Genomic DNA, 25,353 nt, shown 5'->3' with positions numbered 1-25,353 from the left:
GCAGGTGTCGATTGGGCAGGTTTGATTTTTCAGACAGATTGGGGACTGCATCGGCTCATTGATGTGGTCCTTGCTCTGACCACTCCTATAACCGATGTAATTTTATTGTTTGGCCCTAGGGCCAAACGATCAAATTAGCACAATATTTGCCCACCTTAGGTAGGCACACTGGGGTAAGATCTGCTCATTTGGCAATGCAGTGAAACCTGAGTGATGCTGCAGATCTTGCAGCAGAGGATGTAGGCATTGTGTCCAGAAAGCAGTATCTACAAATAAAGTTTAATGTATTAAAAGAGCTGGATTTAACATCACACAATCCGATAAAAGCAGAATAAAATGAAGCCTAATGATTAAATGAGAATTTCTGTAACACATAATTCTGGGTGTTGATTATAAAATTGTATATTCTGGTACTGAGTTGCAGCTCTTAATAAACTGTGATGTCAGTCAGAGGTCTGATTCGTGCATTCGTTGTCTCAAAAATCAAATAAAAAAAATGTAACGCTTCAATCCACCAAAGCATTTCGCTACGCATTGTTGTAAAAACGGTCCCTTCGTAGCTATTCATACTTTTGGCCATGAGATGGCGCTAAATGGGAGCGTTGCCCTGCAGCCTACTAAGTCTCAGTAGATGTTGGCCGTGCGTTTCCCAGCAGGTGGCGCTGTTGTCGGTTCCTTCCTTATTCTGCTGAGCCCTGGTCGCCTTCTATTGTCACAATTAGACGAGCCTCGGGACATCGCGACATGGGGACCCGTGACGATGAGTACGATTATTTATTCAAAGGTAAGTGTCCTGCTGAACTGTAATGGGGAATGGAACGGGATCTTGCCCACTTACAGCTTGGGAAATGCACGTAAGAAAGGGGCGCCCAGGAAACACTGTGCAGCAATGCAGAGGCATCTATACACAGAGACAGGGGGAAAGGTGTGTCCAGCGGACTCTCATTGTAGCGGAATATATACCTTACTGGCAATAAATAACCATAAGCATAGCATTTGTATTATTCATAAATCTGTACATAAAATGTCATATTCAGCCCCTGTGGATTTAAATGGACGCATCATTGGGCTTGTACCTAGGATATAAATAGTGTCAGTGTCGTGTATGAGATGTGTATGTGTATGAGATGTGTATGTGTATATGATGTGTATGAGATGTGTATGTGTATATGATGTGTACGTGTGATCAGTGGTTCATTCTTTATTGCAGCAGTGTATGTGCAATGGTTGCTGTACTGTGTATTGTGTGCTGTCAGTAGCCCTGTTGTGCTGGGGCCCCAGGGCCATACAATGTTATCTTTGTGTCGCATCCCTTCTGTACAAACAGGATTCCCATTTATATCCTGATCCAGCCAAACTCAGGAAGGAAATGTCACATTTCTCTTTGAGCTCAATTCTCTGTGTGACGGTTTAACCCTTGCACAGCTAAGCGCTGCTGCATCCCCATGGTACAAGAATGAACATAAAATATATACAAAGTGGCCTTGTAAGTGGCATCCATATTCACTTTTTAAGGACTAGAAAAAAAAAATCAATAAATAACATGATTAACATGATATAATGGCAGTGAACAGCAATAAATAATAAATGCTGATTCTCTGCAAAGAATATGAATAATTGCTGATCCTGTAATGCAGCTTCTTTTCCATTTGAAGTAATTTTACTGGTACCTTAGTATAGCAGTTGTCCCTTCTAGTGCCACCAATAAGGGCCTGTATTCCCTAGCATCTCTACAGTTAATGAAAGGGCTGCCGAGGGCAGAGGTTCTTTTTATCTGTGCTTAGACTTTTATAACTCATACCCCAACAACACTAATGCAATACAGTTATCATGGAACTTTAAATGTTAGCCTTGTGATGGGATATGTAGTTCAGTCAGGACAGTGGGTTGTATCGCCTTTTAGGGCCTTTTAGGTACATTTTAGAGGTCAGTCTGTGCCACAGATAGAGGATAGCTTCCAATGCACTATAGAGATGTGCCCCTTTGTAACCAATTGGGCTGGAGTTCCGATGCGTTAGCGTACATGCATTACTGCAGTCATACGCAACTGAGTGTATTCATATACTGTACATTGCATTGGCATTGTTGAATGTGGGCTAGGCAGCTGTCTAGAAACAGTTCAAACACAGCTAAAGTACATATAGGAACAGTAAAGATTTAAATATTAATTGTCAATTGCTACACATATCCATACGCCCCAATTCAAATAGCTTCACTTAAACAGAGAAAGCAGTGCAGCATATTGCAGGCACTTTAATTAGACACTTGTGTTCATTATACTGTTTACTAGCGTTGTATACAGTATGTCTTCATTTTGTGCATCATACAGTTTCAAGCAGTTCTTCCCAAACATACATACACTGCACTATTAGACTGAGAGGTTGTTAGTGTTGGTGTTTTTGTAAAAGGAGGAAACCATTGTGTGATTATGTCAGTCTTGTGGCAATTGAGCAAGGACATTGTGTAGGCCCTTGATAACAAGGCAGGGGCCATCCAGATCATTGCTTCTGGCAGCTCCCATGGTGAGTTCCCCTTATGAAGAAAGTCAACTTGCAGTGTCAAGAGTTATTAACTAACTTCCCTGTTATTTGCAACAGTTGTATTAGGGGCAAATTTATCAAAATTTGAGTTTAGAGCTTAATACATAAATACTCATTCATGTTCTCTTCATTCCTATGGGATTTTTAGAAGAATATTTACCAAATGGTGAGTTCTAACTTTCACCCATTGATAAATACGCTTCAAGAAATCCCATAGGAATAAATAGAACATGGAGTTCTTATTTATTAAGCTCCAAACTCACATTTTAATAAGTCTGCCCCTTAGTGTAACAGCTGCTATACCGTGATCTGATTCGGTTATATTTCATAGTCTTTATGGGGCAAATTTATAAAAAATGTGAAATTAAAGCTCAAGACTGAAAAACTCACCCATCTGTTCCTATGAGATTATTAGAAGTGTAGTTAATGGGTGAATTCTAAGTTTCACCCATTGTTATGTATGCATCTAAAAATCCCATAGGAGTCCATAGAGGTGGGTTTTTATGTGGTGAGCTCTAATCTCACATTTTAATAAATAAAAACATGAACAGCACTGCAAACAAGAGCTCCCTTCTATCTCAGCAATATGCTATCCCATATATCCAGCTGGTTAGTCATTTAAAAAAGAAGTTCCACTTTTCCCTTTATAGGGATGTAGTGAGCTTTTTACTGCACAAAGGTACCCCAAAGCCCGACTCATGTCATTCCACAAGAGTTTATAGCATGTCATGGGCCCGTGTGAAATAACCAGGTTCTGACTCCTGCATTTGATCACATTCATATCCAGATAAAATCTAATGAAAACACATCTGCTTGAAACAAAATGTTTTATTTGCTAAGGCGTTGCCTCTTTGATCTGGTGGTTATTTAGGATCAGAGTTTTTATTTGTGTCTGGTTTTAGGGCAGTTGTGGCGATCCTACTGCAGACTATATTACCTAACATTCCTTTAGTGTATTTCATGTCTGCTCATTGTTGATACAAATGTGATTTTAATAATACCATAAAGCAATGGAGGATATGTGTGCCATTTGTGTCCCATTTAGGCAAATCTCTTTGGTAAGTCCTAACCAGTTGCAGCTCTTTGTTTGAGGCAGTGTAAATACTTTTCTTAATTAAACCAGTATGGGTGGGGTGCTAGCAGCCACAGAAAGGATTAGTCAGCCTTCCAAACCCTTGTGCAGAAGCATGTTCCTTGGACAGTATCATTCTGGCATCTAGAGAACTCTTACTAGTTTTCATTCTTTATGAGGATGAAGTACACCTTTGTTGAGTAAGTAATATGGTATATATTCAATATGTACCCCCTGTTGCAAAATATAAGGATATTATATGTTACCTAGAAATACCTTGGCTTTTATACAGGTTATGGCACTCTGAGGGGACTTCTAATATCCTCATATTTTATAACAGGGGTACATTATTTATTATAATACAAAAGTTTCAGTCATGTGATGGAAATTAAAGGAGTGGTTCACTTTTAAGTTAACTCAGTAAGTTATAGAATGGCTAATTGGTCTTCATTATTTATTTTATCGTTTTTTAATTATTTGCCTTCTTTTTCAACACTTTGCAGCTTTTTAAATGGGGGTCATTAACCCAGCAGCCAAAAAAATATTGCTTGCGAGGCTACAGTTTAATTGTTATTGTTACTTTCTGTAACCTTTTTTTATTCAAGGCCTCTCCTATTAATATACCAGTGCTATTATTCAAAACTGCAGATGATAAAAAAATTAAGACTCAGATTGTCAAATTGTCTCAGAATATTACTCTTTATATCATACTAAAAGTTAACTCAAAGGTGAACAACCCCTTTAGGCCTTGATTACAACTGATTTCCCCTAGCACCATTTATAAGGATATCATGTACAGAATATTTAAAACTCTTGTGTGCTATCTATCTATGGATAAAAATATAGATAGATGATAGATAGATAGATAGATAGATAGATAGATACAAAACATAAACATAGGAGTGCAACTTGCACTGTGCACTTGATCACGTTACCTGTTTTTCCCGGCTGCCCCCATGGTCTCCCCACACTTATGAGGATCCCCCGGTTGAACACTGTAGTGAGCATTTGGTGATGTCACTGTGCATCGAGTGCATGTGTTGTAGCGCCATGCCCAAAATCCTCTGGCACAGCAGCAGTCTGTGCTGACAGCTATCTATCTATCTGTTGTTAAGGAAAGTCTGATACCAAATAACATTTGAGTTAAAAAGGTAAGATTTATTTGACATGTATGTGGGTTCTGAACAGAGCCAAGAGTCAGAACAAAGAAAGCACAGGGTTTTTATAGACTTTGTGGCATAGTAGCACACATATGAAAAACATATGAACATGGGTGTTACTAGTTTACCAGTGGACGTGCACAGAGATATCTGTTCACAGCACAGAAAACATTGAGCTGCTCTTTGCCAAATAGGTTGTTGTCTTCAAGGCCATAGTAGACGTAACCAAGGCTAGCTTGAGAACAGAATCCATCCAACTCAGAGGGCCTGTGCTTATCACTGGGCTGTGGAAATGTACTCAGGAACGCAGGCTGATCAGTGAAGGGGTGCACAAATCTGCAGCTTAACCCTTGCTTTACTGATTCAACCATAACACTATCTATCTATCTATCATCTATCTATCTATCTATCTATCTATTCAGGAAAAGAATCTTGTATTTAAGCAATAGAATACTTTACGGCATTTTTTTTATTTTTTAAAGGGCTCCTATACCCCTTTGTTCAACTAATTCAATGAATAGTGTTTGTGGTGAACATATTTTTTGCCTATTATTTTAAATGGATTCCGACATGTTCCTTTTAAGATCATTACAAATATGTCAGTATTACTAAAGAGTTGCAACACAAAAATAAAGCTAGCCAAAAGAACCCCAAAGCCACCCCTAGCCCAGTGCCACCGCAGTCCACCCCCACCCCCTACTATGCTACTTATGTTCTCTTTAAGGAAGTAAGTAGGTATATAATTAAGACCACCTATTGGCACACATATAGGCTAAAACCATATAAATTCTTTATAATATAGTCATTTAATGATAAAGCTTTGATCACATACACTCCAGTAGGCGCCGGATTTGTCACCTGGGCTCCCCGAAGCCACCCCCGCGCACATGCGCATTCGCGGACACACGCGCCCACATTCGTGCAATCATTTAAACTTACATGCGAAACAGTGGGGAGAGGTCCCTATTGCTCTGTATGTGAGCAAAATTCCGGTGGGCTTAAATTTGTGCAGCCCTAGGCCTGGGCCTTTGTGGCCTCACCAAAATTGCTCTCACAATATAATTATTAACATTTATTTATAAAGCGCCAACATATTCTGCAGCGCTGTACAATAAGTGGGTTTCTTAAATTGGACATACAGAGTAACATATGAAGCAATCAATAACCGATACAAGAGGTAAAGGGAGCCCTGCCCAAAAGAGCTTACAATCTACAAGGAGAAAGGAATGAGACACAAGGTGTGGGAATGGGCATGACCAGAGTTGTGAGAGGTGTGGCACAGGTTATTTATTTAGCAACACACTGAGGTTATGTTAAATTAGGGTAAGCTTCTCTAAATAAATTTGTCTTTAGAGATCCTTTGAAGGCAGAGAGATTGGGAGAAAGTCTGACAGATTGTAGGAGTTCCAGAGAAGGGGGGCAGCACATTGGCTCTAACAGTGTTGGGAAATGCATTTTCTTCATTGTGGTCCATTTGTGTGACCCATCCTGCTATTTGAGGGACAGATGCTGATTAGTATTAGCTGATCCCTCCAGAGGTTACTCTTATCTGTGTGTGTCAGGCCCTCCCCTCCTAATTTCTACCTCTCTTCCCTGCACAGTCAGCAGCACTTTTCCTTCCTGGACAAAAACACAACTCAGCTGTGTTGCTCATTTTTATTTGCCTGTACGGTAATGTTCTTATATTTATAAATTGCTTACTCCATTGTTCAGAGTAGCAATTCTGATTATTTCAATGCAGTTACCCTTTTTGGCACAGGTGCAAGGCTTACTAAAACAAGTGGTTGATTCATGAGGCATATTTATCACTTACAATGCCTAAATATGTACTGTACTGGATGTATGTAATATGTGTATATATGTGTACATTTTGAAGGCAAAAGGGTTGATTCACTAAAGGTCGATAAGTTTTATTGCACGCTTTTTTGCGTTAAAATTGGCATGGAAAAAAACACGCGATTCGCTAAAGTATTAACGCATGCATTAAGTCGCATATCACGTGCGTTAAATTTCGCGCTACCGAATGCGTTAATTTTAATGCATGCGTTAACTTGTACGCTGAAATAAGACTAACGCATGATTCACAAACACTTAAACGCGCTAAATATTGCATTTGTCTGTGCGAAAATTAACACCTACTTGAGGCAGGCGGTAATTATAGAAAAGTACAGTTAATGAGCTTTTGGCAACACAATATGGACTTTGTAGTGGGATTTATTCAAGTATGTGTTGGCCCTAGAGTGATGCATCCTCCAGTTTGCAGGGAAATGGTCATTTTCAGTACAGTAATTTTCCGAAAGTAATGGTGTGTATGGCTAACATGGCATGCATTTTTTCGCACGCATCGACTATTTGTACGCGGTGCGTTGATTAGCGCGCGTTCCGTCAAATACCGCACTAAAATAGTATTCGCAACTAAAATAACGCAAGCAGCATCGCGTGTAAATTAACGCAAGTATGATTTTAGGGAATCGTGCGTTAATTCGCAAAAAATTAGACGCGATAAAATTTTCAGCGCACGCTATAAATAATACACGTTTTATCGACCTTTAGTGAATCAACCCTAATGTGTTTTATTTGTTTGTCCTAAATTCTGCAGTTATTATTAAAAAAATTTTAAAAAGATCTTAAGCTATGGATATTATGCTTGTCCAAGACAAGCCACTCTTAAAGGCATTAATAGAATTGCCATCACAATATCAACAAGCAGGGCATTCCACAAACTGCCCTCACCATAAAGAACCACCTATGCTGCTTCAAATAAAAGCTCATTTCCTCAACTTTAAAGGAGTGACCCAACTAGACCCAATATAGGTCTACCTGGATGACCCACATTATGGATTTTTGGAAGTATGTATAAGCAGCCTACTTTTGAATCCTCAGAAATTAAGTGTGTTTATATGACCCCTTACATTACATTAAGTTATTTGCTATACTAATAGATATCACTGGATCCTTGTGCAGCTAACAGTAATGGATGTTATTAGGCTAGACTCCATGTTGTTCCTGCATCTGGATGCAGACATGCTTAGCAGATTTCAGAGCAGAAACGCTGCAGGATTCAGTTTTGCACCAAAATCTGCTCCTTGTGTCTGCAACCAGAGCGATGTCATGCCTGCAGGTGCAGGTGAGGTTAGCAGTTATGCTGGTTTGACTGTAGCCCTAGAAAGCTGTCTTTACATTTTGTTCTTGTCAATTAAGGTTGGAAAGCTTATCCTGCATTAAAACCAGAATTTCTGTTCCGACCCTGTGATGGGAGATATCCATTATGCCATCATGGGGTTTGGTTTCTGAAGTTTGTATCTATGTGTATATTTTAGTAAGGTTATTTTAGTTTTGTTCTGGCTTCTCTGTGGCAAATTGCTCTTTGTCATGGAACTATTCTTCCATGTCACTGCACAATCTGATTGTTTCAATAGGCTTAGCAGGACAGAATATGAGCCCTTTAGATAATACTGATATTTTAGCCTTATTTGGTGTAGAAGTAGAAAGAAAAATGGGACCTGTTATCCAGAATGCTTGAGACCTAGGGTTATTTCGGATAAGAGGTCTTTCTGTAATTTGGATCTCAGCTTACGTCTACTAAAAATCATCTGTTTACCTTTGTTTGCTTCTGATGTAGTTCTGTTGTCTGCTTAAGTAGATTTATTTGTGTTAAGCAGGTCTGCACTGGGATTCATAATAGGCCTTGACATTTCAAGTACACAGAGGCCCAAACAGCCCCCACCTTTCCACTAAATAGTGACTGTCTATAGCATCTTACAGCAGCCCCTGTGGCATTTGCCAGAATCCATAGATTGCCAGTCTAGGTCTGGTGGTAAGGATGCAGCTTATGTCCTCTGGTTAGTATGTTATTCCTAGCAGAATGTTGATCTTTTGAATATCCTGTTATACATTTGCTGTGATGTTGTAGCAAACTTTGAAGAGGTCATCAATGCCAGACTCACGGCAAACTTGTGCCTCCCCCTCCCCTGAACAAGATGACAGCAGAGAATGCAGGAAAGGAGACCTCCATGTGTGTGCAAAGAATGCCAGATTCCTAGTACCCTTTCCCTCACCCAGGACCTAAACTAAGGGTAGGCAGACAGAAAAGGTATTTATTTTGCCCCTTCACTGTTGTGCCCTAGACACATGCCTTTACTGTCTACCCCTAGTTCCAGACCTGGGTTTCACAGCCTCTCAGAATTCCTGATCCATAGTTGCTCTGCAAATCAGCTGGTTTGCTCATTTGAATTTTTCAACTTGAAGGCCTTTAGGGATCAAGTTTTCTTCTTACATGTCATCCAGAACAAATCATCATTGTTAGGGTGTGTCAGTTTCTTTAATTGTTCTTTTAATTCAATGTGAGTACTGTACATTGTGTATATTCCCTAATTCTGCTACTACAGATCTGGTCAGAAAGTTTAGAGGAATTAACCAATAATGTATGTATGTATTTATGGTACCTTCAGAGGCCAGTTGCAATACCATCTTATAATTTTATTGAGTAATAGTCCATCTGTCCATACTTATAATGTTATTAGTCCATGCACCTTCATAGCGGGTGCATAATCACATGGCTGATAAGGAAGTGAGAAAAGAAACAGCTGGCCCGAACAAGCAGAACAATACAATTTGGTCATTGCTGAATTACACATTTACGGGCATCTTGCAAGTTACCTTTCCCCTTTTCCTCCCCACAGTTGTTCTGATCGGAGACTCCGGAGTGGGTAAGAGTAACCTGCTGTCTCGTTTTACTCGTAATGAATTTAACTTGGAGAGTAAAAGTACCATCGGTGTGGAATTTGCCACCCGGAGCATCCAGGTTGATGGCAAGACTATAAAGGCTCAGATCTGGGACACGGCTGGACAAGAGAGATACAGAGCCATCACATCTGCGTAAGTATCAGAAGGTCCACAACTAAAGGGTCTTTAAGTGATACTGATGTGTTTCTGTTTTTCACAGGAACAAATCTTTAATAGATGAAGGATATTATTCAAATAATACTCTATTCCAGTAAATCAGTGCAGTTAGCAGACAGAGGGTTTCAGGTGGGTCTCCTAGTATATCAGGCAATAGCTGAGCATAGAAGAGGCAGAAGTGACTCTTGGAATGCCCGACTCACTGGTATAGTGGCTTGAGATAAATGATAAGCACTTACTGAGGGAATTTTTGAGAATCATTTTATTTCTCTCTCAGTTATTACAGGGGTGCAGTGGGAGCACTGTTAGTTTATGACATTGCTAAACATCTGACCTATGAAAATGTGGAGCGCTGGCTCAAAGAGCTGAGGGACCATGCAGACAACAACATTGTCATAATGCTGGTTGGGAACAAAAGCGACCTGCGTCACCTTCGTGCTGTCCCCACAGATGAGGCTCGTGCATTTGCAGGTGTGATCTTACTCCAGTTTTTCTAGTTGGCAAGAAAACCTCTGGTACTGTGATGAATTTTAATTCTGATGAAAGTTGTAGCATAAATAATCTAAATTATTTCTCATAAGTTGCCAGGGTGTGCCTGAAAAACAGGCAGATGGTACACCGATAGGGTTGCCACCAGGCCGGTATTTTACTGACCTAGCCGGTAAAACACCTACCAAGGCCTGGACCTTCCTGAGCCTTCTCTGGACCCCGCTGGCCTGTAAATTTGTTCTTAAAAAGTGGAAACCCTACATACCAACTACAAACCTTTGCTGTTCTAGAGCTATTTCCTGATTAAATACATTCACATGCGTTGCTATAATCCCTGTTTTAATTCTTTTAAAAGAAGCTAATATAATTTGGGCAAGACCAGTCAGAAATAGCTGGACGTGGAGCTCTTCAGGTACAACTTTAGCAGGAAAACCATCTACATTTCCTACTTATTGTAAACTGAGAGATAATAAATAGCTATATACAGCTGTAGTAACTGCACTTAACCGCTCCAGTATGCCAATTTCACCTAGTGATGCAAGGTTCTGTATTCTCTGGCCCAGGAGATTCCTGTCACTTGACAGGCAGTAAGTATAGGGCCTCCTATACTTAAACCTGTTTGAGGCAGGTGCGTTAATTCTAGCATTCTGGGAAGGAATGCGGCATTGTGGGAAATATTTGAATTCATTTTTTCAACCTGCAATTTAAAGTAAATGAGCTCTCATCGTACAATATTGTGATACTAAATCTCAATGTGACCATAGTACACGAGAAGTGGGGCATAGGCCTGACTTTCCAAACCTGGCAGCTATATCATATGTTATTACAAAAGACAACACAGCCACATCTTCCTTTAGGACTAGTTTTCCTTTAGCTTTTTTTTTTCTTTTGTCACATACAGCAAGAGAAAGTGCACACCACAGGGATCTGCAGTTAAGCACATTTTTTGCCCTTGGTACATTCCAAACCCATGATTACTATAGAGCTTATCAACCATTCTTATTTCCTGTTTGAACTTCAGAAATAGAAAACACTAACCTTCACATTGACGGACAATTTCATTTCATTGGAAAAACTGTTTTCCCTGCAACTGTAATTTAGCACCCTACTCATTTCTCTCTGACAGAAAAGAATAACTTATCATTCATCGAAACTTCCGCTTTGGATTCAACCAATGTGGAGGAGTCATTTAAGAACATCCTGACAGGTAAAGATCAGATATGTACGCTAATTTCTATTTTAGAATGTGCGAATTAGGACTGTTTTGTATATTTTTTTAGTTATTTGCCTTCCTCTTCTGCTTCTTTCCAGCTTTCAAATGGATAATAAAAAAGAAAAAAATATATGGTTTATAACCTCCACTTTGTGGACTGTGTATTGCATGCAACACCAGATTTATAATTTCAGTCCCCATTCCCTGCATGTGCATCCATTTATCTCACATTGAGAGCACTTGGGATTGGACACGCTGAAGTTTTCTGTGCATCCTGTCCCCAGTGCTCCCTATATGAGCAAAGTGGCAAGCTGGGTGGCATGCCGCCCCTAACTTTGTGCCGCCCTAGGCCCAGGCTTTTGGGGCCTCACCAGAAATCCTGATTGCATGTCTTTGTTCCTCTGAGTGCAACAGAGAGATATGTCTCATGTCCTCCTCCTTGCAAACATCACATCAGAGGACAAGAACTTTGCTGAGGAGCGGGTATTATCATGCAGGAAAACTGACCAGGCAGATTTTCCAGTCTGATAAACTCATGGCTGATTGGTATATGAGCCAGATAACTGTACAAGGAAACCCAAGTCTCATATAAATGCTTGAATATTTAACTGTACTGCTGGTATAGTGAATAGTAATGTTACAGAACTTTTTATAAATGATTATAAGAAATTCACAATAATTATACTGTTCATAAAGGAGAAGTAAGATTATAATCACTGTGGGGTAACAAATGTTGGGCACCACCTAGCGAATAAAACCACTTACCTCAACCCTGGGCCGGTGCTTCTGTAGCAGAAACCTTCTTCACGCCAGCGCATATGCAGATGAGTGAAAAAGCTGGCTTTATTATTTAGGTTGGCTTTTCATCTTACTGCACATGCACACCAGGTATAAAGAATAAAGTAATGGAAGAAGATCGCTCTTTGGTGCTCCTACAGAGCTACCCTGGTCTGGTGCAGTATCCAGCTAACAGGAGCACCTGGGGTCTCAGGTAAGCCATTAAAACCACTGGGGGGTGCCTAACATTTGGCACCCAACCCTCTGTTGATTTAACTTTACTTCTTCTTTAAGCTACATTTGACCATTTTAAATGACTAGAGGTAATAAGGGGTAACAGCATTTGCAATAATTTTGTTATTTTGTGTTGATGAAATAGAACTATTTAGTTAATATCTGTGTCTTTTCTTTGTTTCCAATCGTTTTTATTCATGATAAAAATGCATTTAATATAAATACATCAAATCATTGAAACTATGACAAAGGGCATTTGCAGGCCCCACACTTGGCAGTTCCTAATTGTAATGAAATCCAAGTAGTAGAGCATTCCCTTTTAGGTTTGCGCCCATACCCAAGTTAGCAAGCTGACACAAATGTTAGAGCACACAAAATGTTTTATATTTACCCACATAGATCAGCATTTGCATTGATTCACCTAATTTTCTTCAAAATCATCTGCAGCAATTCTCTGCACAGATATGGATGCATTGCTATGTGGGATTACAGTATAAATATTGTGTATGGCATTAAACTAAGGTTTCAACCTTTTGAGAGAGTCCAGCTTTTATTGCAGGGTCAAATTCAAACCTCAAAACTGGTTTCGAATTAATTCCTTTGTTTAGATTATTGTTTGCTGTTAAAGGAGCCCAGTGCCACCTGAGGGGTCCTAGCTGCCCCAAGAGGGGGGCCACATCACTAGTTTGTCTCTTTAAGTTACCAGGAGAGGCTTTTTGCTGCCTCTGGTAACCTGCCAGGTGCTGTCATCTGAGGCAAGTCTCTCAACTCCCCTTATGGCAGCAGCACCCCTGAAAGGGCCCCTTGTCCAACCTGAGCTCAATAAAAATGGGTTATTCTAAACATAGATTTTGCCTGTTGTTTTAATGACAGAAAAATCTATGTTTTTTTTCTATTTCTTAGCTAAACAGGCCAAAAATGGAAATTGAAGCTACTCCATGTTTGGGCCTTGCCAGGCAGATAATTAGATTATAAGAGCAAAGATACAGGAGGACTATATGTGCACTGGTAATTGTCTTGGAGAATTAGTTTTGGATTTTTAGTTATTGCTTAGTAAAACTAATCAATCATTACACCATTTTTTACATTGATTATCTGGCTGTAAAACTATAGGCCACATACAAAAGGGCAGTATACACCCATGGCCTAAACAAGTGATGCCCAAAATTACACTAGTGCAACTAGCACAAGCAGATGCAAGCTTTGAGCCTTTTTGCAGTAAGTTGCAGTAAGTTCTCATAGAAACAACAGCAATGTTTTGTGACTTGCTGTTAAGCTGAAATTCTGTACAAAATATTTTGTGACCAATGTTGCTTTATCTCACATAATTAATTTGTCTTCTGCAGAGATCTATCGCATAGTGTCACAGAAACAGATGGCGGACAGGGCAGCCCATGAAGATTCTCCTGGGAATAATGTGGTTGATATCAGTGTCACACCCACCATGGATGGGCAAAGATCCATTAAACTCCAGTGCTGTCAGAACCTGTGATGAAATGTAAATAACTGGGTATTGTGTAGAAGATCTTATGAACTGATGTTAGGATAGGCAGAATTGGTGGAGGAAGCAGGGCAAAAGAAGTCATATCCAGGAGTCCCATGGTGCTCACCTTCCTGCCTCACCACTAATCAGTGCCAATTGCAATGTTATGGCTGCTACATCCTGATCTACTGGACCTCAGGATGTAGACGTTATATCAAGGTTTGAAGGCAAAATATTTAAAAGAGTGTATGTATTCATATATAAACATTTTGTATTGGTGCAAAATAAGCACCATTTTTGAGTTTGTAACTACAATGGCAGCAGACAAACCAATAAAAATACAAAGGTAGTTTTCTTGTTGAAAATCTATGATGATCTTTGTGAGTGATGTAAATGTTATGGTATAATTACACCTTTTCTTTTTAGCATGAGGTGTAGTAGCATTTCTAGCCCTTGTAAGATAAGTCACAGTATCAGTGTTGACCATTGCCATTAAAAGAAGGAACATATGGATACGTATATAGCTTTAGTAATCTCAAGATCTTCAGTTAGTTTAATATTTGTGAGTGTATCGATCAGTCTGTATATATGTGCTAGGGATAAGTTTGACCTTGAAGGACTATTGTCTTTTTTCAGCCATTTTATTGACACTAATGTTAACCACCGTGAACACAAGTGATACAATTGGGACTACTGAGACAGTCGGCTGGTGGGAGAGGTGTACCATGGGTGGAATACATTTTATAAGTGGCAAAGTACTACAGCTTTAATATGAGAAACTCCTGCAATAAACATCCCAACAGCAATACTTATAAAGCAATCTGCTTTAATTAAAACTGCAATGATTTAGAGACTGTTTCAAGGAATTAGCCTTGCGATTTGGTAACATTGAATGCAGAAACCAGCTCCCCTTTGGAAGGGTTTAACATTAGCCACAGTATTCATGTTTTTAATTTCAAAATTAGTATTTTTTTTGGGCTTCCCCATCTGTTTTCAGTCCCAGCGGTTTGCAGTTTTTATGTAGCACTTGATGTTTGTGGATGCTGCAGCAGCTACATCGACTTCCTCCAATAGCAATTTTGTTTGAGTAAGAATGAGAAAAATAGGCATTAGGCTACGTACCAGTAGCCAGCATCAGTGCACTTCAGAATAAAAGTGGGGAGGATTCACAAAAGTGTTAAGCTCAAACTAGCATTTTATTCCAGTTAAACAGGGCAAATGTTTTTGGTTTTTTTTGCAAGGTAGATAACCAGTAGTCATGTGTGGGTTGATAAAAATATCTATCCTAACCCGCCTGCTTCTTATCTGTACCTGGGCCTAACTTGCTGAGCCTTGGTATTTACAGGCCCACCCTCTCTGATGTCATGTAAGAAGTGGGGCATGCAGGTGCAAATCTATAAATAGCAACATCTTGAGGCAGAAGCACAGCAGGGTGGGTTTAGCCCAAACCCACCCACGGCCCAAAAAAGTGGGATGCTGCATTTTAATGACGGGGATAGGATTCAAAAATCAAACCTGTCTGATTGACATTTAGCAAATTTTTGGACAGATATTGGTCGGGGAGGCCTGTCGGAGGGCCCCATACACGGACAGATAAGGGACCTGTCAGAGGGCCCCATACATGGACAGCAGCTGAAATCTGCCCATGTTCGGCCACCTTTAGAAACTGTCTGCACAGGTTTTCCCCATGTACGCTGGTTTTCTCCCACACTCCAAAAACATATTGGTTCTTGATAAAACTGACCGTAGTGTGTGTGTGTAAATGTGATAGGGGCTTAGACTGTAAGCTCTACTGGGGCAGGGACTGATGTGAATGATATACAATCTCTGTAAAATCCTGTCTAATTAATAACAATTAGATAAGATTGACTGCAGTTTAGTAACTACCCACACACATCAGAGTCAAAAGCATGAAACACTTTAACGAAAGATTGTAATAAAACATATTGAAATGCCAAGGCTCTCTTTGCTTTGCCTAGAGATGGTGTGGTTTGTCCTAGGAACTCCTCCAGGTATACCCCTGGCACTGGACAAATGCACAAGTCACAAAGGAGTGAAGTAGCACTCTGGAACACTACTAAAATTGCACTGGGAATAAAATAATATATCATGTGCCAGAACAAAATCAATAAAGCACCCCTGGACTGCAATAATGAAAGACCCCAGTACCCCAAGGTTCACTTCCAACATAATCGGATGAAGTAGATAAATTATTATAAAAAAGGGGGATGAAAAGCACACATGGAAAATTTTCTAACAGCAAGGCTGACATCGATGGCAGGTATCTCTCTGAAGAACAATGACAGATTGCATTAAGGCTAAGGGTTCTCAGTAATAACATTTCTACAAAGAAGTAGAAATTTCCACCAGAGCAATGAGTTGCATTCATTACCAACTATAAGCTATTTTAGATTGTTGCTCAAGCAAAACAGTCATGGATTTGACTATATACAATGTATTGCATTCCATTCCCATTGTTACAAACCTGAAAAAAACTACTGTAAAGTTATTTCTTGAATGTGTTGTAAAAGATATACAGAAAGTGCTTTTTTCGAAGTTGGAAACAAAATAGTTTCTGTTACATCACATAGCAACCTGCTTATGAGCAATGGAGCCATATTAAAGGGATGGTACTTTATTTGGACTCCAAATGAAAATTCAGATGGGTCTCATTTAAGGAGTTCTCCATAATCATTTCTCTAACTATATGGACACCCCATAAAAATAACACAAGACAAAATGATTGTATCAAGTATTAGTTATACCTTTTCCTGATATCCCCTTGTAGATGCAGAGTTTAAAAACAAGTAAATGTCAATAACTAATATGAATGCCAACAAATATATGGGCACCAAACAGACTAAGGAGCCAGGTGTTTTTTCAGTGCTTTATTTTTTCCATAACTGTATATAAAGTACAGGTTATATGTGGGCTAAATCTTGTAGTGCATTCAATGCTATTAATGCTATCTGTAGATGTGCCTAGACCTCAGAGCTCATCTTGCATTTATTTTTAATGGGTGGGGATACTATTTAATCCCATCTACTCCAGAGACCTTTGCTCTGACAAGGAGTTTAGATACTGCAGAAGCTTGTGGGTAGCAGACACTATGAAAAAAAAAGTATACAAAAATACCCATCCCTAGATGAGTGTATATAGTCATATGAAAAATTGCAGACAATACATTCCATTAAAAAAAACTTCACATATGATTCCAAACTGCTATCAAAATGTTTTGAATGACTTGCTTTTTTAACTTTGAAGCACCAAAGTCCATTCTAGTGGCTTTACCTTGCAGGTAGAATTAAATAAAAAAACAAAACAAAAAAACCACAACAGAACAAAAATAGTTCTAAAACTGTTAACAGGGGAACAAAGCAGGATCCCCAGTTTTCCAAACCAATTATATGGTGGTCCATTGATGAGGGGCAACATTGCTTTGCCAGCTACTACAGATTTCATGGTGGTCCATTTGTGAGATCTCATACGGTAGTCTCATCTGATGCAGACTTTAAAAGTTTGGAGGACAGAAGGGAATGATGAGTGGTAGGAGCTGTTTTGGAGTCTGGTATCAGCAGCAGTACTTTTTGATTGGTCCGTCTCCACTCAGAGTATAACTGACAGTGGTAGCGGAATGACACCTGTGAGAGAAACAAACACGGAGGTTATGGTTTAGCTTTAAATAGAGCTGCTTTCTCCATATTCATTTTGAGGGGGCCAAAAATTAAGGGCAGCTGTGGTTACTCAACACTGCATAAGGCAAATGCACCATACACTAATATATAAGGTGCATAAGCAGATTCATTTTGAAACCTGTCAAACTGAAGAACCGACCAGTATCCATAGTAAACGGATATCATTTGTGATTGGTCAGCCACTAATCGCATACCAAATATCATATGACCTATGTATTGTGCAATGTTATTCTTACATGTATGGCAAGCTTCATGCCACAGTTCTTTACTACTGAAATTGCATGGCTCTTTGCATCCTATGTTGTCCGACATAGTGCCAGTGGGAGTTACATAGCTTGATCTGACAAGTCAAACGAGTTAACACATTAGAAAAATATTAATGTAGTCAATATCCACATAACCAGTTGGATTCTGATTTTTTTATAGTTAAAAAGTGAACTATATAGCTGGAAAAAAAACACATCAAAATAGCATTCTGCCTAAATACTTAAAGTAGTGCTGTCCAACTTCTGTGGTACAGAGGCCGGATTTTTCCTGGCCAGTTTTGACCACTCCCTTTTTTTCAAACCACACCCATGTTATCACAAGAGCTTTTAATACCATACCCACATTAATGATGGTAGCACAGCAAAAAACAAAACAAACAAACAAAACAAAAAAAAACAATTGGTCACTGCAGGGATATCACCCTTCACTCTTATGTGAAAGAAGTTTATTATGTCATATTATGACATACCCTTAAATCCATATGCCTCCTCTGCTGTGCAGCAACCCCCACACACCTTAGAGACCCCCTTAAAAACAATTTCCAAATGCTAAGAAACTTCTAGAACAACCCCCTGCCAGGTTCACCACCCACAGGCAGCATAGAGCAGGCACTCATAGGCAGGGTAGGGCTAGCAGAGTATGGTACAAATGGGCAGGGTAGGGCAAGCAGAGTATGGCACACACTGACGGGGTAGGGCAGGCAGAGTATTGCGCATACAGGCAGCATGGGGCAGGCAGAGTATTGCGCATATAGGCAGCATGGGGCAGGCAGAATATTGAGCATACAGGCAGCATGGGGCAGGCAGAGTATTAAGCATACAGGCAGCATAGGGCAGGCAGAGTATTAATCATACAGGCAGCATGGTGCAGGCAGAGTATTAATCATACAGGCAGCATGGGGCAGGCAGAGTATTAAGCATACAGGCAGCATGGGGCAGGCAGAGTATTAAGCATACAGGCAGCATGGGGCAGGCAGAGTATTAATCATACAGGCAGCATAGGGCAGGCAGAGTATTAATCATACAGGCAGCATAGGGCAGGCAGAGTATGGCACACTCAGGCTCTCTTTTTGGAAACTGTAACTTTTTTTTACTTGAAGTAATAGTGCATGTGATATAGCTCAAGGCAAAAATTCTATAAAATAAATTAAATTAAATTTGCAGAATATTTCCCTGGGTATTATACTTACCAAAGTCCAAAGAACATAGATAGTAAAAAGTGCTATAGTGAGAGCAATGAGGCCAACAGCTTCTAGTCGACTGTTAAACTGCAAGTGATCTTGTGCTCCACGAAGACACAACCAGCCAGAAATGGCAGCTAGTGGAGTGATGAATAGGAAACACACCATGTCACAGAAAAGTGTCCTCTTTTCATTTCGTGGTCCTGGGTCTTTAAGCCACTACCAGAAAACACAACACAATATTACATATATAATAATTCCATTAAAACAATTAAATAACCATGTTTTGTTTCTCTGGAAACAATCATGAGTATTTAAGACACGAAGGGTTGAGATATGCAAAATGATGGTACTTTACTTCTGTGACAGGCCTTGGTCTTCTTTCAACAGCAAACTCTGTGTGACACAATTCACAATAGCTTGTATTAGAAGAGGACAGCCACTTTTCCAGGCATGTTTTATGTACTGTCCCCAAAGTCCCTGTGCAATCACAGGGGGACAACAGTCTCTCTCCATTCCCACCTTCATGGCATATTCGACAGATGGGACCATCACTAAAAAAGCAAAACCAAGTTACCAGATGTATTATTCCCTCTACTTTCAAGCATGCATTGATTACATCTATTGTAAATAATAAATGGCTTGATCCTTCCTGTCTTTCTTGTTATCACCTAGTTTTAAACCCTTTCCTCTGCTTGAAACCACCTAATCTGCTACTTTGCCCCTAACTCCATGTATCAATTTTGGTTACTACTGACATAATTCAACTGACCGGTTTCCATTTATGCTTCTAACAATGTTGTAGATGTATAAGCCATCCATATTCATTACTGTTAATTCCTCTTTATCTATCCGTCTCCTTTATTTTAAATAAACATTAACTTCTTATGTAAGAACTGAGCAATAGTAGTTATTCAATCATCCCAACAGTTCCCTTATAGCAGGGCCCCTCAAACGTATTAAACAGGGGGGCCAGTTCATGGTCCCTCAGATTGTTGGAGGGCCAGACTATAGTCCTCAAATTACGCCCCTCCCCCCCTCAAACTACGGCCCACTCTTGCTGCCTGCTCCCTGCTGCTGGGTCAAACTACGGCCCGCTCTTGCGCTCTCCCTGTTCCCTCGCTTCGTGCTCTCTCTCCCAGCTTCTTGCTGTGTCCTCCCGCTTCCTGCTGTCAGGGGTGAGGACGCAGCTGGGGCCGGGTAAATTACCTTGGGGGGCCAGATTAGGCCCGCAGGCCGTAGTTTGAGGATCCCTGCCTTATAGTCTTCTCTGCAGACTCTATGGTATTTCTTGCTCACTAGAGATAAGATCTACTCTTGGCAGCTTTGAAATTTAATCAGAAAGTTTGTGTTTCAGCACAATCTTCATGCAGAAGATGTCCAGCTCTGTGCCCCGTCACGTGAATTTTCTCCCTCTCTAATGACCAATACCATTACAGTCTCACGTTCTCCTTTTTGAGGCCAAAAAAACAATGTGAAGAAGACAGCAAATCAACATGGTTTAACCAATATGCACCATTGTTTTGCAGAATTTCTGCATAATTGTGCTTGCTGCAAACAAGTGCAAATCTTTGAGCCCAATACTAAAAGCCCAATGATTTTCTTGGGGTACTGAATTGAGAGCATTTGGAAAGGTGGTATGATGGCAAGACATTGATCACTACCATTTGTGTACTGTTCAATAGGTGCAACAGTGATGCCTATAGGCATAATATGCAAAGAGAGCCCTATACTTAATAGCTGAAGTCAAACTTTAGGTGTAGGGCTTTCAAGTGCTGGGGCATATTTCACTTCGTGCTATGTGCTTGATGCCTATAGTCACATTGGCACAATGCTCCTTTAAGGGTGGACAGGCAGGCACAAGTGATTTGTCTGATTCAGATTTTTAGCCGCTTTGTCACATAGTAAACCACAAAGTAATAATGATTTTTTCTGCAATTTTTATCTCTAAAGAATAGAAATCGTGAAAAAGAACAAATCTGACTGTTAGTATATGGCCCTCCAAATCACTAGCATTTATCCTTTGCTTAAAAATGTCTAAATTATTTCTACATTGCATTTCACCACTAAACATTCTACTAACTATACAAATCCTGGCCATCTTCTGCACTCTTCCTCTCAGTTACAAAGGTCTAACAACACATTTGTACTTTCCACCTTTACCACAATCATCCACCCTTACTGCCCCCTCATACTGGTACCTCCATGACTGCTTCTATTTTGAAAATGCACTCCCTTTTCCTAATCTTATGTACTCGCTCAGTACACAAAACAGGCACATCCATGCCATGTTTCTTTATTCACATAATTCCTAAATTGCATGGGCATTATTTGTCTCTTTCTGATATAATCTGTTTTCATAGTTTTTATACTGACAGCAAGCAAGTTTTTTTAATTAATCTGCAAACCCAAAAAGCCATGTTGACTCTCTATATATAAAGGTTCTGTCAGACAATTATATGTGGTGTGACTGATAAAAAGTGGACCAAAGCAATACTGGATTTGTGCTTTAACCTGATGTTGGACCTATGTAAAGAAACAGTCAGGCTAAACTTGTTCTATAGCGCGACTTTGGTCTTACCATATAAAACAATGAAAAACACAAAAATACTTAAGCAACCATTAACAGGCTCCTAACAATTGCTGTAATGCATCTGTACACAATTACAAACATCAGCTGCAACTAGATACATAATAACAATTGCTAAGTAGTCAATCCTAAAATTAATCTACATTAGCAATCAAATATGTAATGAAATAATCAGTGCACAATAATTATGTTACTACACAAGATATGTACATTACAATTATATACATTTATATCATATATAGCGTAAAGTGTATTTTTCAGTTTTACTAATTGTGCTAAACCAGTCCTTGATAACCTATTCTGAGTAGAGGGCTCTCAGCCTACCAACCAAATGTCTGTGGGACAGATCCTAAACCATACTATTACACAAAAGGGTCAGTATTGCATAGACAGACAAAACGTTACCAAAAATAAAGTTACAAGATGCTGATGTAGGAAAGCATGCTTGATAATGCAAGTCCAAGCACATTCTTATCAGGATTGTGACCTCTAGTACAGTTTGCAATGTATCTATCATGAAGGAACAGGCTATACTTTACTAGAAGCAGAGAAACTGATTTAATATTGTCTGTGCCCTTTCTCACTGGATAACAAAATATCTTTGTTTAGAACCAATATTAGTTTATGCTCCATTTTACTTATCCGTGATACTTTGTAGGCAATGATAGGGTATTATTAAAAATGGACCTAAAATTTCTCCCTCAATGAGTACAATGATCACCAACCCACTCTGGAAGCAGAACCAACCACTTTGTATGGTAGCCAGGTATACACTTAAGAACACAGCACTGAGCAGAAGCCTGAATAAGGGAGAACACTAGACATAGATGGAAGAGGTCTAAAGTATTTTTCTTCAATGTCCAAAACTAATTATCAGTATCCCTATAATTTTCTTTTCGCAGGCCTTGGGAATTAATACAATAAAATCATAAATTATATAACTCTGCATACCTCTGTGTACCCAGAGCCTTGATCACTGTAGACAGGAGTTGTCCATCTTTGGCAGTTACTTGGGTAACATACTGTGGCCTCCCTAAATCTGACTCCTCTAAAGACTTCAGAAAGGTGGCACTGCCAGTACAATCACACAAGGAACCTGGAAGGTGGCAACAGTCGCCTGTAGTCATGGCAACCCAAAGTGCCTTCCTTTTTAAGGATTGCATACAACAGCCATGGTAGGTCTGTAATAAAAAGAGATTAAATAATTAAAACAATAAAACAAGCTCTTCTTAAGCCAGGTACACCATATTTTTGCATTTTCTGGAACCTTTCATTCACTTGAACATTATCAAATAATGTATATTTGTTATATTTGTGTACCCTTGGGCTATTTATATCAATTGCATAAAGGATAACCCATAAGTGCTTATGAAGTCATGTACAGGGCCAGAAGGGGCAGGTACCTAGAGTGCAATGGTGGGGCAGAGTTAGGCACGTACCCCTTCTGCATGCCTGGATTTTCTATGGCTCCTCACCAGCCCAGGACTTCAAGAATTCACCTCGCTTCTTCCTTGATCCACTCGTCACCACTTCCACCTGCTCCTCCCTTTGACCCACACACTCCACTCCTTTTGGCAGGGCAGTGGGGAAATTTATTGCAGAGGGAGAGAAGCAGGAGGAGCAATGAGCCTGCATCCTGCCTTGGGCACAGTAAGGATTTGGCCTAGTGTTGGTCATATATATATATTTGGATTTTGATATATGCAACATTTATTATCACATCAATAGTCCTCAGAAAAAATCCATCATGTATGACTTTCACATTACCTTCTAATCTTTAAACTTTTTTGAGGTTATATTATAAAAGGCACTATGTTTGCCCAGTATCCCATAGCACCCATTCAGGTAGAAGCATTTACTGGTAAGCAAACATATTATTGGGTTGCCATGGGTTACTGCAAATGGTTATATTTGTGAATACTGTACAAAGTTGAACCCCTTTAATACCTTTTTTGTAAAATATGGGGGTTTATGTGGTAGCTAAATATAAAGTAATACATAACAACTAAGTCTAGGATTATGAAACATTATTCAAAGTTACCTGTAACCTGGCCATACAAGTACCAATAAAATTGTTTCAAATGTGATTTGCTGTACCTGTATGCTAGACAGACAATCCTGATATATTTATATATATCAGTTTGAAACCTTCATCTGCTGATACATCACATCAGTACTGTGCACTGGAAAATAAATAAGTGAAGAGAAGAGGATCTGAAGCTCCTGTTCTCTTCCAGATATTTCAATCCTTCACAGTCCTGGTGTTTCATGTATGGCCCCTCATATGGCATCTCTCTCTTAGGCCCCAAAGCTGATCAATATGGGACTGGCCAGTGTATGGCTGCCTTAACCAGCAGGTTGTGAGCAACACAATACATTTAAAGCTGGCCATACACAGAAACCGGAACACACAATGGCTGCCCAACTTTCCACCCTAACTCATATGACCTAAGGGTGAAGACACATGGAGCTACTAGTAGCAACCAGGGCCGGAACTAGGGGTAGACAGAAGAGGCACCTGCCTAGGGCGCAACAGTGTGCGTTAATCCGCTAATCGTGCACGTGCACACGTGCCAGCCAAGTTGCCTAGGGTTCCCGTCCAGCTTGGCCCAGCACTGGTAGCAACTACTACAATAGACCATGCAGATAATGTACTGATAATTGTCTCTATGTGTGTTTTAGCAGCCTCTGCTAAACCATCAGGTTAACCTGCACATCACTCCTGGGAACCATATTCAGCCAATAGGTAATGTGATATCTAAAAAAATACAAATTTTAGGCCCCAGGCTCAGCAAGATGAAACCAACTTCAATACCATCTTATGTATGTATTAATATATCCAGTATATACCAGGATGTACTGCCCGGGGCATCTAAACAAGTTATTATCATGACAAGATGTGAACGGATACTGATTAAAAGGGTACGAATGAACGCTGCCTGCCTGTATATACATTCATCTTGCAGATCTGCCTGCTAGGGCCGGTTACTCGATCGGCATAAAATAAAGGGCAGGCAGCACTGGGCTGGGATGTAAACCAATGTCACTTACATATATTGCTGTCAGGAGGTGTTATAGCGCCCATATGTAGCGTAAATTACCTGACTTCTCGCTGTCAGACTTCACTCCGGCCCATCCGCTTTACACCGGAGCCGCCATGACTACCATCTCCTCTCCTGTCAGCTGTGCCTAAAGCGTAACTATGTAGAGAGCGTAACTTTACGATGTCGGAGCAGCGGCCTGCGTAAAAGAGGATGTCGCCTCACTGAGGCTCTGCTACCTCTGTATTGATACGTAACAACCTCTGGCGTAATAGAACACGGCTTTCCATGCTACGTAGAAAGCGTGAATGCACAGATGTTACGTCCAATGCGTAAAATAACGGAGCACCCGCAGCTGCCTATGCACAGCTGGGTAGGTGGAACGTCAACATTACAAGCCAATCAGACAGAAGATGGATAACATGTGACCGCGCCTCAATCCAGTACGGAGACCTGGAAAAACAACATTTTGATGTGTGAAACGTTATGTCCAGAAAAACGGCAGCAACAGAACCTAGTGAAAACTAGCTACTCCCGCCGTGCTTTCGATTATTGGTGCTTTATATTTATTTGAGGGGAGTAAAATATTGTACGAAAATACCAAATTAATGTGCTCCCTGCTAAAAGTGTTGCAGTATATTCTTTGTGTTTTTAATTTGCATCAGTGAACCAAAGGAGCATGACGATAGACAATAGGCAAAATTCGCATA

At 39.9% G+C, this 25,353-nt stretch overlaps 2 protein-coding genes across 3 annotated transcripts; one reads left to right on the top strand and one right to left on the bottom strand.

The window, feature by feature from the left end:
* Nucleotides 1-730: 730 nt before the first annotated feature.
* Nucleotides 731-14,219, top strand: rab11b.2 (RAB11B, member RAS oncogene family, gene 2). Its single transcript, NM_001004880.1, has 5 exons — nucleotides 731-784; nucleotides 9,455-9,650; nucleotides 9,952-10,145; nucleotides 11,290-11,370; nucleotides 13,734-14,219. The coding sequence occupies exons 1-5, from the start codon at nucleotides 745-747 to the stop codon at nucleotides 13,877-13,879; spliced, it is 657 nt and encodes a 218-aa protein (NP_001004880.1). The 5' UTR covers nucleotides 731-744; the 3' UTR covers nucleotides 13,880-14,219.
* A 2,524-nt stretch (nucleotides 14,220-16,743) lies between these two features.
* Nucleotides 16,744-24,951, bottom strand: marchf2 (membrane associated ring-CH-type finger 2). 2 transcript variants are annotated; one of them, XM_018093634.2, is made up of 5 exons: nucleotides 24,654-24,951; nucleotides 22,554-22,783; nucleotides 19,371-19,566; nucleotides 19,022-19,231; nucleotides 16,744-17,511 (listed from the first exon to the last, which is right to left on the bottom strand). In XM_018093634.2, the coding sequence occupies exons 2-5, from the start codon at nucleotides 22,763-22,765 to the stop codon at nucleotides 17,353-17,355; spliced, it is 777 nt and encodes a 258-aa protein (XP_017949123.1). In that variant the 5' UTR covers nucleotides 22,766-22,783; nucleotides 24,654-24,951; the 3' UTR covers nucleotides 16,744-17,352.
* Nucleotides 24,952-25,353: the final 402 nt, after the last annotated feature.

The sequence above is a fragment of the Xenopus tropicalis genome, chromosome 1 (assembly GCF_000004195.4).
Source record: "Xenopus tropicalis strain Nigerian chromosome 1, UCB_Xtro_10.0, whole genome shotgun sequence".
Lineage (NCBI taxonomy): Eukaryota > Metazoa > Chordata > Amphibia > Anura > Pipidae > Xenopus > Xenopus tropicalis.
This window is presented reverse-complemented; position numbering and strand designations above follow the sequence as displayed.